The 17,419-nt window shown below is 45.1% G+C and overlaps 4 protein-coding genes across 5 annotated transcripts; 2 read left to right on the top strand and 2 right to left on the bottom strand.

Annotated features, from left to right (window-relative positions):
- Positions 1 to 954, top strand: LOC100838106 (mycothiol acetyltransferase). Its single transcript, XM_003574089.4, has 2 exons — positions 1 to 382; positions 464 to 954. The coding sequence occupies exons 1-2, from the start codon at positions 4 to 6 to the stop codon at positions 685 to 687; spliced, it is 603 nt and encodes a 200-aa protein (XP_003574137.2). The 5' UTR covers positions 1 to 3; the 3' UTR covers positions 688 to 954.
- Positions 955 to 1,143: 189 nt separating this feature from the next.
- LOC100837800 (E3 ubiquitin-protein ligase AIRP2) lies at positions 1,144 to 4,273 on the bottom strand. 2 transcript variants are annotated; one of them, XM_003574088.4, is made up of 5 exons: positions 3,873 to 4,273; positions 3,181 to 3,331; positions 3,036 to 3,102; positions 2,693 to 2,927; positions 1,144 to 1,744 (listed from the first exon to the last, which is right to left on the bottom strand). In XM_003574088.4, exons 1-5 carry the CDS (start codon positions 3,935 to 3,937, stop codon positions 1,534 to 1,536), a joined length of 729 nt encoding a protein of 242 aa, XP_003574136.1. In that variant the 5' UTR covers positions 3,938 to 4,273; the 3' UTR covers positions 1,144 to 1,533. The 2 variants fall into 2 exon arrangements, with proteins under 2 accessions (XP_003574136.1, XP_024317285.1); XM_024461517.1 differs by lacking the exon at positions 3,873 to 4,273 and adding an exon at positions 3,681 to 3,812.
- A 4,623-nt stretch (positions 4,274 to 8,896) lies between these two features.
- LOC104584172 (myb-related protein 330) lies at positions 8,897 to 10,369 on the top strand. The gene is made up of 2 exons (XM_024461417.1): positions 8,897 to 9,387; positions 9,667 to 10,369. The coding sequence occupies exons 1-2, from the start codon at positions 9,086 to 9,088 to the stop codon at positions 10,367 to 10,369; spliced, it is 1,005 nt and encodes a 334-aa protein (XP_024317185.1). The 5' UTR covers positions 8,897 to 9,085.
- Positions 10,370 to 10,779: 410 nt separating this feature from the next.
- Positions 10,780 to 13,866, bottom strand: LOC100837497 (protein NEOXANTHIN-DEFICIENT 1). The gene is made up of 9 exons (XM_003574087.4): positions 13,524 to 13,866; positions 13,288 to 13,435; positions 13,112 to 13,158; positions 12,595 to 12,649; positions 12,457 to 12,495; positions 12,203 to 12,374; positions 11,724 to 11,784; positions 11,451 to 11,507; positions 10,780 to 11,318 (listed from the first exon to the last, which is right to left on the bottom strand). The coding sequence occupies exons 1-9, from the start codon at positions 13,589 to 13,591 to the stop codon at positions 11,060 to 11,062; spliced, it is 906 nt and encodes a 301-aa protein (XP_003574135.1). The 5' UTR covers positions 13,592 to 13,866; the 3' UTR covers positions 10,780 to 11,059.
- Between the last annotated feature and the right edge of the window lie 3,553 nt (positions 13,867 to 17,419).

Raw genomic sequence — 17,419 nt, 5'->3', positions numbered from 1 at the left:
CACATGCTATGGGTGTCTGTACCTACAAGCGCTGATAATCGCACAAAAGAGCGGGGGCGAACCGCTAAATTAAGCTCGGACAACACCCACCCGTTTCCTCCGTCACGAATCATGGCGGCGGCGGAGGCGGCGGCGACGACTACGATCCTGGAGCTGGATCCTTCGCACGAGCGTGCCGGCCGCGTCATCGATGACATCGTGCGGCTGGAGAAGAGGATATTCCCCAAGCACGAGTCCCTGGCGCGCTCCTTCCGCGAGGAGCTCAAGCGCCGCAACTCCGGCCTGCTCTACTCGACGTCCGGCGGCGAGGAGGAGGAGGTCGCCGGGTACGCCATGTACACATGCGCCACCTCCCTCTGCGCCTCCATCACCAAGCTCGCCGGTGAGACGCGCGCTGCCCCCTCGAAACTTTTACCCGGAGGCCGGAGCCGCAAAGCTTATGGTGTGAACTCTTCGCTTGTAGTGAAGGAAGGCTGCCGGAGGCGGGGGATCGGCGAGGCGCTGTTGGAGGCCGCCGTCGAGAGGTGCCGGAGGCGGCGGATCCAGCGCGTGTCCCTCCACGTGGACCCGGCGAGGACGGCCGCCGTGGCGCTGTACCGGAAGGCCGGCTTCCAGGTCGAAACCACCGTCGTGGGCTACTACTCGCCGGAGAGGGATGCTTACCGTATGTACATGGATCTCCTCTAGGGTTCATCTTCAGGATCTCTGGGACTGCCAATTTTGCTGTTATCTAGTTCGAATTGATTTCTCTGAATTTACGTGGGAGTTGAACGGTTATCTGAAATTTCTGTGCTCGAAAGGGCGGCAATAACTGGTAGAGAATGTGGATGGATGTATTGAAGATTTCAGATATTGCCAAAATGCAAATTAATATTGTTGCAGAAGGGACAACTCAGTTATACAAGTTGCTGTAATCACAGTTTCTCAGCAAGAGAGTTACAATATTTAATGCAACTTCTTGAGCGTATTTAGTGCCTCTTTAACGGTTCTGAGTACGTAATCAGTAACGTAATTTTGCGGCACAAAACACTTTGATGCAGAAATGACAAGAATTGGCTGCTCTATTAACTGTCTCAAATTTGCCCAAAAACTGTCTCAAATTTGCCCAAATATTGATGTATCTATGCTTAAAAATCATCTGGCTTGGATTGGAGGGAGTATTTTACTAGGAAGCAAAGTACCAGCAATATCAGTGCCCACACATCTGGAAGCAGCTTATATACAACAAGAAAAAGAAAAAGAATGCGAGGAAGAGCAAACAAACAGCACCGCCTCCATTTGGGGCAAGCTAAAGATCTATATTGACATAGCCATGTCAGATATATACAAACTGGCTGGATTTGCTTAGCTTAAGCATGCAGGCAGACACTAAATAAGTTCTAAAACACAAAAGAGAGGTTCTCGACTACAAATGCGACAGTTCTGAGGCACTTCAAAGAGCTTGGCTACGAGCATGTAAATAGAGACCTTGCGGCATAGCTTAATACGAACTGGGCACTTGGTCGAGGGTCTTGAGAAGGGGACGGCTGCCAATCATTTTATGTGGGAATCATAAACACTGAAGATGACATCAGGCACAATCAGAGGCAGCTTATTTATGTACATGAACAGCCTTCTGAGGTTCTCTCTTGATACTGTCTCCATGTCAACCACGTCTCGTTCCTCAACATAGATCCACAAGTCACCAGAGTTGGTCTTCTTCAAGTTGTCACGGCAAAATGGACAGGACTGCGATCTTGAGTTCCTGCAGCAACCGACATTTTGTGTTAAAAGCATGGTTTTGAAACAACAAAATATAGATGTCAGCTATGAGAACGATCCAAGTTATGCTACCAGAAAAGGTGTGAATGGGCTGCAAGAAGACAGGCAGATCACAAACATTGTAGGAACATCTAGTGGAATGTTAAAAGAACTGTTACACATAAACAAATAAATAGCTGCCATCCACTGCTAACACATGAAACTAGGTTGTTTTGTGGATCCCACATCGTGTTTTACTATCGAATGATTAACTGAAGTAAGCGAAAGCATGGAACAATCCATACTATCATATCCTGGAAATGATAAACTACACATGAGCAGAGTATCCAGATTACATGGGGGTTTGAGTATTACTGCACGAGAAACTAGGCCAATAGTCAATGCTCAAAAAATGCGAGAGCCTGGTTCTTCAGCAATAAGAATATAGTTCAGAACATTTCTAAGTTGCTAGTCCTGCATTTTTAGACTATCTGCAATGAATCAGACAGCCACTGTGTCATTTCACGAATGATGATACCAGTGGTAACAGGGATAAATAAAAAAGATATTGCTCTGCATCATCCACACAGTACTATGCATGTTCTGTTTAGCTACTGGACATCCATACTGATGCTTTATAAGGCTATAAGCATAGAAACTGGAAGCAACTACCTGAAAATAAGGCATAAGCTTATGTACATGTCGATATATCATCAACAGCTCGATGTTTGTCAGGCGTAAGCTTCTATGATCCTCAAGAGACATCCATGCTACAGAAGATTAATAGGGAATGCAGCATACATAACACGAGACACTAAATTCAGGCGTGAACTTATCACCAACATCAACATTATCAATGGCACCACGTTTGCCAGGGCGCATAAGAAGGTTACACGGCACTAAAATGCTGTCACACGAAATACATGGGCAGAAACTGAAAGTTTGTGCATACCAGTCCTGGTAGCATCTTAGGCACATAGCATGCGTGCAGTTGGGCAACACGACTTTGCTGTTCATCTCCATGCAGATCCCACATTCCTCTTCCCTCTCAGCATCAATATCAGATAAGCTGCTTGATTCATCGTCCTCTCTCCTCCTGTACCTCTCCATGCACACGGCCTTCTGCTTTTTGTCCTCCATATCAGTAATCCCTCTTTGCAGTTGCAGCAAAGAAGGAAATACCACAGCTGCTCGTGCCAACAGTATAACAGTTCCAATCAGTTAAAACAGTACAAACAGTAGATAAGAAGCATTATTGGACACTCAGCTAAAGTAACAAGGAACTCATCACATACCATAGAACTCCTTGATGCTGGCTTTCCTCTCATGAGTCGACATTGTTGTCGTGCCATCGACATAGACCTGCACAATGAGCTACAATCTCAGCAAAAAACACAAGCAACAAACCAACAGCCAGGATGCAGCTAAACACAACGGAACCTTGTAAATGAGGATCCTCAGCAGACCGAGAGCCCCAGCAAGGCTGCAGTCCGTCCACTGCACCAGGAAGAGGAATATATGCGCGGCGGGACTATACGATAGCCGCATCTGCAGGCACGCGCCATCATACTCCCGGGGAAACTCAGATGCCCTGCTCGTCAAGCACACATAAACAAATAAGCAAGCATCTAGCGTCATTCACAGCACATATCACTTGCAGTCAGAAATCCCACCCCGCCCCCCTGAGCCCCTCCCCCTAAATCACACTACCTTTTCCTCTCTTTTTCCTTAAGGGGCTAGTATAACATACTCCGTAGAACGCAGAAACACATGGGGGGAGCGCAGATTGTTTTAACATATGATGCCATGGCGAACACATGCGATCTCCTCCTCTTCCTGAATCTACGACCACTAGCTAGACCGCTCGTGCGCTCACGGTCCGGATAAGGATAATAATGCATCGAACAACCGGGCCAACCACCGCCCGCGCCGAATCCCACCTGACGAACGGGAAGCGCCGATGCGCAGTTCGCGCATGGATCGGCCGATCGATCGCCCAGTCCACATTGCACAGCCGCGGGGCGGCAGCTAGAGCCGTCCCACGAACCGCTTCCTCCCACCGACAAGGACGCCATGCGAGTAAAATTGGGGGTGATGAAATTGGAGTGCGGAAATGAAAATCGGGTGCTTACAGGGTGTTGGCGTGCTGGATGTCAGCTTCGAGCACCTTGAGGGAGTCCCTGTACGCCTTCCGCATCCTCCTCCGCCGACCCCGCCCTTCTCATCCAACCCCCGGGAAAACACCACGCCGCTACCGACCGGCCACTCCTTGATTGCGCCCTTGAGGAGGCTGATGCTACGCGGCAGGAGGGATTCTCCGCGATTGCATTCGGGATTCTTCAGGAGGCGGTGGGGGTGGGCCGTGGGCGTGGGAGATGGAGGAAGACGATGAGGAGTGGGTCTTTGAAGAAGGTTGGGGAAGGGGAAGGAGGCGAGTGTGCGTTCGTGCCGGATGCGCGGACTCGGGAGGGGGGTAGCCCGGCCGGCGCCACGTGTGCCGCGACGAGAGGGGACGCGTCGGGAAGCGTGGGAGCCGCCCCGGTGGTGCGGTGTCCTGGTTTTCTGTCTTTCGATGTATAGGAATAGGATCTCTTGCCCGCTGTACAGAGAACCGACGACAGTGCTGGTGGGAACAACGTGAGGTGCCGCTGCTCAGGGTCGGCGTGGCGTTGGTGAGTCCTGATCATCAGATTAACACTCCGATTGCGATCCCGATAAAAAAAAACTCCGACTGCGATTTATAGAAAAATATTACTTACCGGTATTACTTGTCTCAAATTTATCCAAATACGGATGCATCTATGCGTAAAAAACGTTTATATACATGTAATATTTTGACAAGGAATTCCGGCCGGAGGGAGTAGCTCAGTTTCATAATTCTTGTCGAAATATTACATGTATTTATATGTTTTTTAGAAATAGATACATTCATATTTGGACAAATTTGACACAAGAATTATGATACTTGGTGGACTGTGGATTTTTTTCATAAGCTTTTTTAAAATAATTGCAATCCTTATGAATTTATTCTTCTATAAAAATCTTTCAGGCCCTAGGAATGTGATTGACAAGTTCCAATGGGATGTTTATGCTTCCATTTCAAAATAAATATATCATAAAATTTCGAAATTCTAATGCTTTGGAAAATTTTCGTGTTTCTTTTGTCTGAACCATCCAAAGACATCGCCTTGGAAAACCTTATGCTTTCACATACTAGTTCCTGCAATTTTTTCTATTCTAATGCATGCACTCTCTTTTGGTCTCTTTTCTTTTCTACTCTCTCTGTCCCATATTAAGTGATTTTCTATTAATATATCTAGATGTTTTTTAGACATAGATACATCCAAATTTGAATCACTTAATATGGGACGGAGGGAGTACAAGTTTCTCAGCATAACATCACACGGTAGGCACAAAGGACAACATATGAACTTTAACAAATAACAAATGAGAGCAATGTTTCAATAATCTCTTATTCAAATGGTCAGTGTGCAAGAGTATAACCCAAAAACGGGTCTAGCAATTTCTCCCTTTGGCGGGAGCCGGTGGACCTAGAGTAATTTACAAGGACGGCCGTGGACTCTTCCTGCGCAAGATATTAATGATTAATACAATTTTAGTGACGCAGCTGGTGAGTCTCTAGAAAGGTCCCGTGACTTGTCGTGTCTGTCTTTAAGCTGGTCTATCTTCGTGGCCTTGCCTGCCCCCCCGTTTGAACTGAAAAAGGAAATGGAAATGTGCCTTTTGTCTTATCACCTTATCTCGCTTCACTTCGTTTTCAAACATCCCATGGACATGGACTGACTATACACGTTCGGCAGACAAACATCGCATCGAGAAAGCGTCCGATTCTTCATGGTGATTTGCTAAACAAAACCACACCTACCCCTTGCAGTTCACAAGATGATAATAACATTCTGGGCACGTGTTTGGTCGGATTTTTAGAACTTGGACTAGCGTTTTCTAAAAAGTTGGATCGGATACTTGTGTGCTAAATGTGTGTTTTGTGCACAACCATACTTCCATAGTACGTTCTCTGTCTAACAATCGGCCTAACTATATTGTGCATTTTACGTGCATTACCAAAATTGATATCGTTGCGCCTAAGCTAAATGAAAAGGGTAATATTTGTAATTTCTTGTGGTCAGAGTCATTTTTCAAAGACCATCAAAATATTGAAAAGAGTAATACATCTGAAACCATCACTTTTGGGATTTGGTTAGTCGAAACCACCACTTTGACTTTGCCAGAAATCACCACTTTTAGGTAATCTGTTGCATGCAGCCAAAATTATCGCATCTGCCAGTCTAAACACATGCTCCCTCCGTCCCATATTAAGTGACTCAAATTTGTCCAAATATGAATGTATATATGTCTAAAAAACGTCTAGATACATGTAATAGAATGTCACTCAATATGGGACGGAGGGGGTATCTGACACCACGGTCCACCAGTCAAGTTATTCCACCGTGAAATAAAATCAAAAAGTGGTCGCTCCCGCTAACCAAATTACCAAAAGTAGACAATTTACTGTCAATCTTTTGTGAACTAGAGGGAGCATTTGTCTACTGCCTGGTAGAACGGTGGAAGTAATCAACAAAACAAGATACCAAATTGTGTTCAGTTTGTTGGCACACTTTGAATGGTTAAAAACATAGTACAACAGTCATTTGCCTACGGATTTTGCAACACGGTCTACCAAATGGCAATCGATAATTGTCTAAAAAAACCACGTAAACCGAGTTGGTGGAGGTGTGAATGCATGACTCCTTACACAAATATATATCGATGCATGTACATCAATGTAAATGTATGATGGTTATGTGCAGGCACTTCTATCTTCTTGTAAAAAAGAAGAATAATCCCCGATGCTTTACCCTTTTTTCTGTTGGAAATACTGGACATACAACTTTGTATTCTCTTCGTACGTGTTGCATGGCCTATGTTGTCATGTAAACCGTACACACCTAGAAACGCGTCTGACGAGGGAATGACCCTTCGGGTCCCCAACCTTTGTATCCCTGATACAGCCCAACAGGAGGTCCACACGAAGGCCCATCAAGTATACACAGGTCGAGTCCCGTGAAATGCGGTTCAAGCTAAGGAATGTAATCTAATCATACCAGAGTGTACTGCTCTGATTTTAACCATCCCGATTATCACGCCCGAGACCTACCCATCTGTATATAAGGCTAGGAGGGGAGATCGGGAAGGGCCATCCTCTACACACACGCCATATCCCATCTGTGCACCATAGCCTCAGAGCTTCCCTGTAACCTTGATCAATACAAAAACACCAAAGCAGGACGTAGGGGTGTTACCTCCTTGAGGGCTCCGAACCTGGGTAATCTTTGTGTCCCCCTAGGTCCTTGTTAGTCGACGAGGTTGCTGGTGCACCCCGTGCTCTCCTTAGTCGAAAATCCTCGAGTTTGGGTATTGCCGAGGTAGTCCCTCGACAGCATCACTTCGTAGCACGTGAGATTTTTTTATCAATAACTTTTTATCTCACCCTTACTTACGAAGCCTTTTTTATATAGGATTTATGTACCAAGCCTTGTGGACACGCACATCTCTTGCACCTTGTATCGCAAATTAAGGCTAGGCTTTCAACAAACCACTCCACAAATAGTGGTGACTATCCATTCATGTTTTTGGTCCTATGAAAATTTGTAACTATGGACCACTATGGATGATGTGGCTCGCCGGTCTCTGCCATGTTGAAAGAGATGGGGGTGCCGGTGCCCGTAGACCTCTAGCTCCATGCCGGCGCGGCATGGATGAGAGAGAGTGAGGGGTTGGGATGGAAGAGAAATGAGATGGACAAGACTAGAAGATAGATGATGGATACATAACTAACATTTGGGCCATGGATGACAGTGAGCTGTGAGAGACAATTGTAATCTCGGTCAGGAAGGATCACCCTTTTTCCAGTGTGCCAAACGAATTCAAGGTCAAAATTGACATGGATCAGCAGACGAGGGTGCTTACTTCAGGGATTAGAAGGTGGGAGTTGATTTTAGACTGTCAAAATGGCAGTGCAAAAGAAAGAAAGTGCATGGCACCTTTTTTTTTTAAGTGTAGTATAAAAATGCAGGTTTGCCAAGATTGGTGGAACAGTATCGAAAAACCATTCTCCTGGAGTAGTAATGTAATTGTGCCTATTCTGTGGTAGATTACCATAAGTTGTTGATGAGAATCACCCAAAATGGCTTGTTTTTTCTTCCAGGAAATTCTCTGTGCAGGATTCGTGGACTGTACAGTCTCCATTGTCTTGTGGTGCTGGTGGAATACCATGTCTTGTCTCCTTTTTCTTCATCCAGATAAAACTTCTATTGCAAATTTCAGAGCATCTCCACACTTATGGCAACCTATGATGCACCTAAAATTTCCCAACTTTTGCCCAAATTTTGAACTTGTCAAATGCAAGAGAGTAACAGAGCTTAGAGAGATAACTTCACCATAAGATACAAGATCAGCAGATAAATTATTTTTGACAGCTTAAACATTTAAACAACCTCACACCATATGTACCTACCCTGTCCTGGTTCACCAAATCTAACACCTGCTGCCATTTTTAATTAGTTATATATTTATTTATTTTTACCTCTATAGTCTCATCCCTTTCTTTTCTCTTTTTTGGCAACAAGGAATAGTTGGTTTTAACATAAGACAAGCCAATAAAACAAGAATGGATGGAGATATTACGGCGTAGTAAAATAGAAAAAAATAACTATCCATCACACGTTAGGTACTTATCAGTACAAGCCTGGTAGTATTTATACAAGTTAAGTCCATATACTCTCATTCGAATTCCTGAGTCCCTCCTGGAGACAAGAACAAACTCTGTCCAATGAGAGGGGGCATGAAGAAAGGGAAATGGTCCAAGGAAGAGGATAATCTGATCAAAAACCACATCGAGAAGTATGGTATTGGCCGTAGCTGGCAGGGATTATCGAATACTTTAGGTTTGATGTTCTTTCCATCATCTATCACCATGCAGACATATCTATTTGAGCTCTTGATATTGTTCATAAATCAATGAACTCCCATTCGTTTTATTTGTCTCTAAAATAAATGAACAATAACTCTGGTCATTAAAATTTAATATTATTCGTTTGGCTTGCAAATGATCGATGTTGTTCTCATTGCTGTTGTTAGCATATTACATAGAAGTATACAGGCATGCGGCACTGTTTTTTACTGCAAAGTCAAGACATGTGCAGTTACTTAACTTTCAGAGGTCTGTCCAAATTTTTATGACCTCAGTAGTTTATCTTAGCCATAGCAGTTGTATAACTAGTACTGTACTATAAATGTTTGATCAATTTTGAATTTCGAACTACAAATGTTTCTGTCAGGAGTTAAGACTGACACAGTCCTTAGAAATGTTCCGTGGCCGATTCCTTCAGAAAAGAACAATAGTTTCATACAGAAAAACAGTTTCCTCGGCATGGTCATGGCAGTTGGCAAATCATCACTACTTTCCTCGTGTCTGAAGCTTTCTTGGTGCATCGCAGGGCTTCAGCGCTGCGGCCGGAGTTGCCGTTCACGGTGGCTGAACTACCTTCGTCCGGGGCTGAAGCACGGCAACTTCACGGCGGCCGAGGAGAGGATCATCTGCGAGATGTACAGCAAGAGGGGAAGCTGGTGAGTGAGCCTGACATTAACCTTCCAGTGCTACTGTTCAGAAGTTAAATGAAACCAGAGCTAAACATCGAATGCTTTTTTGATGAATCAGATCAAATGTGCATCTGTTAATCAGTTGTTGTTGTTTTTTTGCGGGTATAATCAGTTGTTGTATTGATATTCTGTTCAGATCAAATTGGCTCAAACTACATCTTCTAGAAACGAAAATGCATACAAAATTTGCTTGCTTCAGTTTTGTTGGGTTCACTGACATGCTCTTATTGGCATTCGATCAAACAGCTGGTCTATCATCGCCGCCGTGCTCCCCGGGAGGACGGACCTCGCCATCAAGAACTACTGGAACAGCACGCTCAAGAAGAGGTTCCCCCGCGCGGCCAGGAGCCGCCGCCGCACCAGCAGTGATTCCTCCGACGACACCGGCCCAGACCTCACGCTGGTCGTCTACAACGACGACGAGAGCACCAGCACCACCACGGCGCCGGACCTCGCGCTGATCGTGTACAACGAGGAAGAGGAGAGCGCCGCAGAGCCGGAGCTCCCGCTGGTCGTGTACAACGAGGAGGAGGAGAGCGCCGCAGCGCCGGAGCTCCCGCTGGTCCTGTACAACGAGGAGGAGAGCGCCACGGCAGGATCCTCGTCAAGCCATTCCAGCGGCGTGGACAAGCCCGTGGCCGTCCTGTCCGGCTCGCAGCTGCAAGCGGGACTGCAACCGCCGCCGCCAATTTGCGCGCCGGTGCAAGCGGGAGCGCAACCGTCGCCGCCGCCGGTCACCCTTGTGAAGGAAGAGCTGATCAGCGCGCCGGTGAGGACGTCGCCTGTTGATTATCATCAAACAGGTGAAGAGATGGACGTCGGCTGGGCTCTCATGTCCCCGATGCCCCTGTCGTACATGGACCCGGATCTCGCTCGCATCATTGGCATCGATCTGCCTCCAATTGCTGGTTTCGAGGATATCGGTAGCTTCCTCTCGTTCTTCAATTAATTAACCACTGAATTTAGACGTAGCAAGAATCTCGAATCGTTCTTGGTTCAGAGTTAAGCTGCTTCAGGAGTAGCTGTGATGTAGGTTAGAGTTAACAATACCTCTGCTGTTAGGATTTGAATACTGGTGAAGCTTGTGTACTGGTGACTGACTTTGTTATTCTGAATATTGAAGACCATATATTGATTTAATTTCTGCCCATTGTACAATTATTGTCGCGCAATTATCTTCAGCCATATTCATCCTTATTTTTGTGGAATCAGGTTCATCTTTTCTGACAAAGCATTCCAAGGATCAGGGATTTTATGCGGTGCCACTTGTTTTTGTTCCACTATAAAATGTTTTTTATGTCGAATTTGAGTCATAGGTCTAACTGCAAATATTCTGGAAAAAAAAATACACCGGTTTCCTGTAGGAACCAAACTATATCCAACTTTGAATTCAGAAAGTAGGTTGCACATACCCAATAGTGGTTATCCTTGCACCCTTAACAAACAAACGAAAGAACAGACGATGACAAAAAAATAACTAGAAACTGCACATGAACTTGATTGTGGCAAAAATAACTATTAACTACACATGAACACGATGATGGCAAAAAATAGCTAGAAACTACACATGAGCTCATGTGGCAACCGGGTCAAATGTGGTCAAAACTCCCGTTTTTTTAACCATGGTGCATATCTCACATCAGGTTGAGGTGCTAGAGTATCTGACTTCCTTCTTCTTGGGGTATGGAGTAACAATTTTTGGAGCATCGACGTGCATCCGCAGAGAGCTGAACTCCAGAGCCAAGATGGGCCTAGATAACAAGACCAGAACACTTTGCTTCTGAGCATCCGATTCGGCTAGTGCATCCGATCCTGTGTTGCTGATCTCGCCATCAGAGCACTTTTGTGGTTCTGCAGTTCTTGGACTCCAGATCTTAGCAGCACTTACAGGGCGCACCCTGCACAAGAAAAGACCTGGTTAGAAAGGCAAATGCACTAGCATGCGCATGAAGATGAAATATTTAATACAAAAAAAAATAGAAGAACAATGTGCATATGAGGAGATATTTAGAGTTTAGGTATGCAACCACCTGCACTCTACTTTGCAGGAATACTTGAGAAGATCAGGATGGTCCTCTGTCTGGCCGCTGAAATTCACAACACAAGAGAGCAGCGTATGTTAAGACTTTGAGACATTGAAACAACCGAGTGTATATTTTGAGAAGCATCTTTATGATTTCTCAAAATAAAACTACAGATGATTGCTTAAGCATCTAACTTCGCTTTTGCTTGCACGGATGTTGGGATTTTAGCAGCTTTATTTTGCGGAAATATGGAGGATCTCCACTTTAGATGAACCTAACCTGAAGCTTGGGAGTGACATTCTGATCGCCGGACCCATCCATTTGTTGTGTTTGTGTGATCCTGTTGCCATTTCCTCATGATTAGTAAGTGAAATAAGGCAGTGAATAAGAAAAATTAAGTTCGAGAAACTCCATTTCCTCATGATTAGTAAGTGAAATAAGGCAGTGGATGTCCTCAGGCATTTGAAGATAAATACTACTTTCAGTGAATTGGAGTATGAATTAGCGTAACTAAAACAGTTTTTAGTTTTTGCTCCAATGGGGATATACCAAACTCCATATATAATTAAGTTCCCCCTAAGTTCGAATGTAAGTTGAGAAGTCAAGCAAGTTAAAAGGATAAGGCCTGTAACTAGAATTGTATACTATACCTTCCATTTGTTTTCGACAAAGTAACTAGAACTTTCAGATTTCAAATTATTGCAGTAAAATAGACCATACAAATCGATGCATTTAGCATATAAAAAGACTGGAATTACCGATAATTGGCATACTGATGTTGCACAAATGCCTTGTAGATGAGCCTGTGGTCTCCGAGATCTCGATCCCACGGCAATTCTCTTGGTTGGAGAAGGTTGAACCCATTCCAAGCAAGTTCAGGAAGCTGTTTGGCTTTACCAACGGTTTATTTCTGATCGCAGAAGCTTCAGTCTATCCTCCCATATGAGCAAAGTTCATATTACAAATATCATAAACATTTGTGAAACCAAACCATGAGAAGTGCTCCGAGTACCTTTGAGAATGTAGCAACATGGCTCGGAAGCCCAACTTCCTACAATAATGAGAGCGATTTGCCGATTAATAAACTCAGTAAAAGCAATGAGGATTGCCCCCAACCGTATACAGAATCAGAGAAGGATTCTAGCATCACCTTGCGTCCGTGCCGGCAAGCCTCGGCGCTGTTTACTAGCACCCTGGCAGCCCACCTGTTAAGAGGTTCAGAGACCAAAAACCAGAGCAGTGCACAACCATAAATAAAAACTTATGATTAATGAACTGAAGAGGAGACAGCATCACAAATTGAGCAAGTTGCCTTATGCATCATCCTGGGCACGGGTCATCGGAATGGATTCCAGGTAATCAACCCGGTTGTCCACGCGCACGCGACCGTTGATTTAACAAAGGAGAGTGGCGGTCAAGTACAATGAACTGATCAAGTAGGCGTTTGTTTACCGGTCAAGTACAAAGGTTTCAGTTATCTTTTTTCTCTTTTCTAGTGCAAGTTGCTCCTATTGATTGACTCTACAGTTGTGTTCCCATCCCCTAACCCCAAGGAAGGAAGCAGGCACAGGGAAAGGCGATCGACAAGTGGAGTACTAAATAATGACAAAAGAAGCTACTACTAGTAGTACTCCACTAGTTAACAAGAAGAGATAGCGGCAACTCACGCGCAAGATGTCGGCGGGTTCCACACAATGCCGGCGATCACCACGAGCTGCGGCGAAAACAACGAGATGGCGAAGTCGTCAGCAAACAATTGGGGGAGACGGAAGGAAGGTAAGGATTGAGGGAGAAGGAAGGAGACGGCCGCCGGCGCGGCGGGTGATTATGAATTGGGAATTACCTCGTCGAAGCGGCCGGCGGGGCTGTCGTGGTAGCGCGCGAGGAACATGCCGCCGAGCGTGTAGCCGAAGGCCTCCACCAGGCGCAGCTCCCTGGGCACGAACGCCCGCGCCGTCGCCGCCTTCACCAAATGCAGCTGGTACAATGCGCTGCAAGACAAACACCAATCGCCTCATCCTCCCCCTTCCATCGGCAAGGAATTAAAACAAGAAAAATGGAGGAGAGGAGAGGCCTTGCCTGCCCTTGAACACCCAGGGAGGGCCGTGCCGGTACCCCGCGGCAGGCCTGTCCTCCTCGGCCGCCATGGACTGACTACTTCAGTGGCCGGCTGCGCCGGAAGAAGCACTGGTGGAGAGTGGGTTAGGCGCTTCCCTGAACAAGTGGGGAAGAGGAGCCAGGGCCAGGAGGGGGGATCAAGGCAAGGCAGCTTGGGTTTAAATTCTTGCTGTCGAGCTCAACTGAATGTGAGGAGGGAAGGAAGCTGTTGCTGCTGCTGATGTAGTTTCAGTGACTGATGCCGGGGGGTGGTGACGCTGCAGGTGCAAGGTTCGTGTTTGTGGGGATCTCGAGCTCGAGCCTTATCCAGTGTACAGACGGCACGAGCCTAGAGGCTGGGGGGTCACGTGACATCATCAGCTCCCCTTCCACCATGGTGCTGCTGGTGGTGGGGTGGAGATCTGTGAGGGGCCCTGCCCCATCAAACCTGACTGATACCGGACTCCGGAGACCGGAAGGTGTGTGTGGCTGGCAGGCAGTGGCAGCTGGTTTGCTTGCTGCTGCCCTGCTGCTGTTTCTGTGGTTGGAGCCACACTGACTGCGAGAGTGACATGGGGTAAAACTAAAAGGGAAAGGGACAGTCCAAGTTTCGAACACACACACTGCGTCGTATGCGCAGGTGCAAGTCACCGGCTGAGCTTAAGCCAGGAGGGGATGCATCAACCACTCACAACCATTTACATCCATCCAGGAGACCAATAAAATCTGAGAATACGGAGGAACATGCTCGCTTTCTTTCGGGAGTTCCTGGGATTCACTTGTGCAGTGACCTCATTGATGAAGAGAATACATGATACTAGGAACGCAAGCTGGTCAGCAAATTGTCAGTCAAATCGGATGAAACTAACATGCTGTACACAGTAAGTGAAGGGAAACAACAATTATTGGGGGGCCATCTCCCTTATAGAAAATTAATACAATGGAATGACTTAATTGTAGCATAAACAACGCTAGTGCTGTCTCGGCATTTTATCAAACACATGCACACATTTGATTGCAGAAATATGAGTAGCATGTTTTGATCTGGTTTAGTCAAACTGACTATCAATCACCTGGAACTTAATCGAGCCACCACCACATCCAAGTTCCAACCTCCACGGTTGAAAGGACAAGGGCCGCAACTGCAACAAGGATATGAGCTGTGGCGTAGCCAGCTTTTCAAGTCAGGGTGGTCTAATGAATAATTATTTTTTCGCGACGATATAACATGCCAACGTACTACTATAGAATTTAACAAAAGTACATATAATTTACAGTTATGATGAAATATGCATAAAGAAAACGATGCACACCTTATTTGTCCGGATACCGCCTTCTCATGACCATGAAAGTCTTGATTATATCATCTTCATTCACTTTGGAAAAAGCATTGCGTTCAATATATGTGTCCAGGCAGTCATCCAAAAGACTATCACCCATCTTATTTCTCAACTTGCTTTTGACTAAACTCATTGAAGAAAATGCTCTTTCAACACTTGCCGTCGCCACCGGAAGCAATAATACCAATTTGAGAAGCAAATACACCAAATAATAAACTATGTGCCTCCTCCTTGTTTGAACAAGCTTACGGCGGCAGCGGTGGCAGTTCTGGAGTTTGCTCTCGCACCACATTGTCTACCTGTGCCGAGGAAGGAGCTGAAAAAGGTGGAGCAATCTTTTTCTTCGCTGCATGTCTCAAAAAAAAGAGACACAATGTCTCCTCCTGCCCTCTTCATTTTTGCAACAATTCTACAATCCAAATACTCAATTTATCAAGTACCCCTTTGATCCTAAATTGTTGACTCAAATTTGTCTAAATATGAATGTATATATTCTCATAAAGCGTCTAGATACATAATGTTTCGACAACAATCTAAGATCGGAGGGAGTATCTATTGAAGCAAGTCAATAATTAATCAGTACAAACATTGGAATTGGAATCTACGTACTCCCTCCGTCCAACAAAAGATGTTTCAAGTTTGTCAAAATTTGAATGTATCTAAACATAACTTAGTATATAGATGCATTCAAATTTAGTTAAAGTGGAGACATCTTTTGTTGGATGGAGGGAGTACGAAGTATCTGATAAACCTTGTCCGTCAAACCCTCTTTTTCCTTCTGATCCGGAGCTTGAAGTCAGGCCGCCGCTCGTCGGCCGGCCGGCCGCCGCGTGTCTACAATGCCGATCTCCGATTCTCCTTTTGTTGCTAGCTAGGGCTTCTTGACTTGGAGTTTCAGACGGGAATTTGCGAATTGAGAGAGCCACGGTTCGGGTGGAAACTGGAAAGGTGCACGCGGCACGGCGGAACGGGCGATTTTTTTATTTTTTTGAGAAAGGCGGAACGGGCGAGTTGATCGATCATCTCTTACTCTGATCTACTCCGTGTCAATTAGCTATATGGGCCAGCTATTGTTTTAGCCCATCGGATCACATAGTGAATTGGCTTTGATTTTTTTTATTTTGAACTGATATGGCAGTAGTATATTGGGCTGGGCTAAAATCCCAGGGTGGTCCCCTGTGGCTTCGCCACTGGATATGAGGAGAAGGTCGCCAACCCAACTCACCGTGGAGGAGCAGGAGGGCTCGCGTGCGTGGGTTCTTCGGAGTCGCTGGCACGTCCGGACTGAGCTTCGAGCGTCGCTGTCGCTTTGCCAATTCGAGCCTGGAGCTGCTCACCGCTGGATGTCAAGCGCGACTCTGAGACTGCACCTTCGAGAACGCCACACGAGCACAGGAAGATGCAGATTGCACGTAAATCAAAACTCGCGGACTCCACCTTTTTCACATTCACATTTTACATTTTTTTTTACTTCTTCCAATTTCGTAAAACACCCCATCCATAATTCTTATTGTTTCAGTACAAATTTAAACTAAAACAACGACAAGAATTATGGAACGGAGAAAGTATCTTTTTCTCCCTGAAATATAGCTTATTGCTCATTGGTTCTTACACCCGGCCAATAACTGTTCACTCACTTAATCTTAAAACACTACGAATGGTCAAGCACATCGATGAGATGTTTCTCGGTCAAAGTGCAAAAATCTATATGAGTTATTTTAAGAAAACGGATGAAATGAGAGTTCATCTCCTCAAGGTAAAAGAAGAGTTGGATCTGCGATGAACAATTAGACATCTAAAAAACTTGGAAATTTCCTCACCTATTTGCATATAAGGCACCAATAGAATGAAAACATGTACTTTTACAATGGAAATCATCAAATCCAAACAGGGACTTCATGTTCTGCATCAGCTGCCTGCCTAAGAAATGAAAGAAAAAGACCCCAGCAGCATCTTGTGATGCTCAACAGAAATGGAAAAATGTTGTCTCATGCGTGTCAATCTCTGTTGAAATCAGTCGTGACATTACGAGAAGCTGCAACAAAATGCATGAACTGACGTTCTAAAGGCCGCAAAAGACCTTAGAAAAACATTCAATGCCACCCTTTCTTATTTGTATTGTACTCCCTCCATTTCATAAAGGTTGGCGTATTTTGTTTTGTTAGGACAAAGCTTGACCGATGAAAACTTCATTGATATGTGTTTTTCATATATGAAATTTATATCGATAGATTCGTCTTTAAAAGTTCTTTCTAATGATCATGGTTTCGTATCATATAACTTACATATTGATAGAATATTTCTTGGTCAGAGGTTTGTCTTAACGAAACAAAATACGCCAACGTTTGTGAAAAGGAGGGAGTACATAGTTATTCGATGCCGAGCAAGACGCTACAGAAGCATAGAACAAATAGATTTCTGACGCACTAGACAAAACTCTTCACCGTTTCAACATTGCTAGAAGAACCCTTGATGTAGCGGCCATCAGAGGTACGTCGATTTTTCAGTGCGTTCCAGCATACTGTGCGATATGTCTGG

The sequence above is a fragment of the Brachypodium distachyon genome, chromosome 3, assembly GCF_000005505.3.
Source record: "Brachypodium distachyon strain Bd21 chromosome 3, Brachypodium_distachyon_v3.0, whole genome shotgun sequence".
NCBI lineage: Eukaryota > Viridiplantae > Streptophyta > Magnoliopsida > Poales > Poaceae > Brachypodium > Brachypodium distachyon.
The sequence above is the reverse complement of the archived record's forward strand: the minus strand, read 5'-3'. Positions and strand labels throughout refer to the sequence as shown.

Excerpts from the sequence above, each read along its gene's own strand:
- LOC100838106 (XM_003574089.4), top strand. The coding sequence starts at position 4 with ATGCTATGGGTGTCTGTACCTACAAGCGCTGATAATCGCACAAAAGAG. Across the intron at positions 383-463 it reads CTCCATCACCAAGCTCGCCG|TGAAGGAAGGCTGCCGGAGG; the intron begins GTGAGACGCGCG and ends CTTCGCTTGTAG.
- LOC100837800 (XM_003574088.4), bottom strand. The coding sequence starts at position 3,937 with ATGCGGAAGGCGTACAGGGACTCCCTCAAGGTGCTCGAAGCTGACATC. Across the intron at positions 3,332-3,872 it reads ATCCAGCACGCCAACACCCT|GGCATCTGAGTTTCCCCGGG; the intron begins GTAAGCACCCGA and ends CTTGACGAGCAG. Across the intron at positions 1,745-2,692 it reads CTAAGATGCTACCAGGACTG|GAACTCAAGATCGCAGTCCT; the intron begins GTATGCACAAAC and ends CGGTTGCTGCAG.
- LOC104584172 (XM_024461417.1), top strand. The coding sequence starts at position 9,086 with ATGTTTCTGTCAGGAGTTAAGACTGACACAGTCCTTAGAAATGTTCCG. Across the intron at positions 9,388-9,666 it reads TACAGCAAGAGGGGAAGCTG|CTGGTCTATCATCGCCGCCG; the intron begins GTGAGTGAGCCT and ends TCGATCAAACAG.
- LOC100837497 (XM_003574087.4), bottom strand. The coding sequence starts at position 13,591 with ATGGCGGCCGAGGAGGACAGGCCTGCCGCGGGGTACCGGCACGGCCCT. Across the intron at positions 13,159-13,287 it reads CCGCCGGCCGCTTCGACGAG|CTCGTGGTGATCGCCGGCAT; the intron begins GTAATTCCCAAT and ends TTTTCGCCGCAG. Across the intron at positions 12,496-12,594 it reads CTTGCCGGCACGGACGCAAG|GAAGTTGGGCTTCCGAGCCA; the intron begins GTGATGCTAGAA and ends TCATTATTGTAG.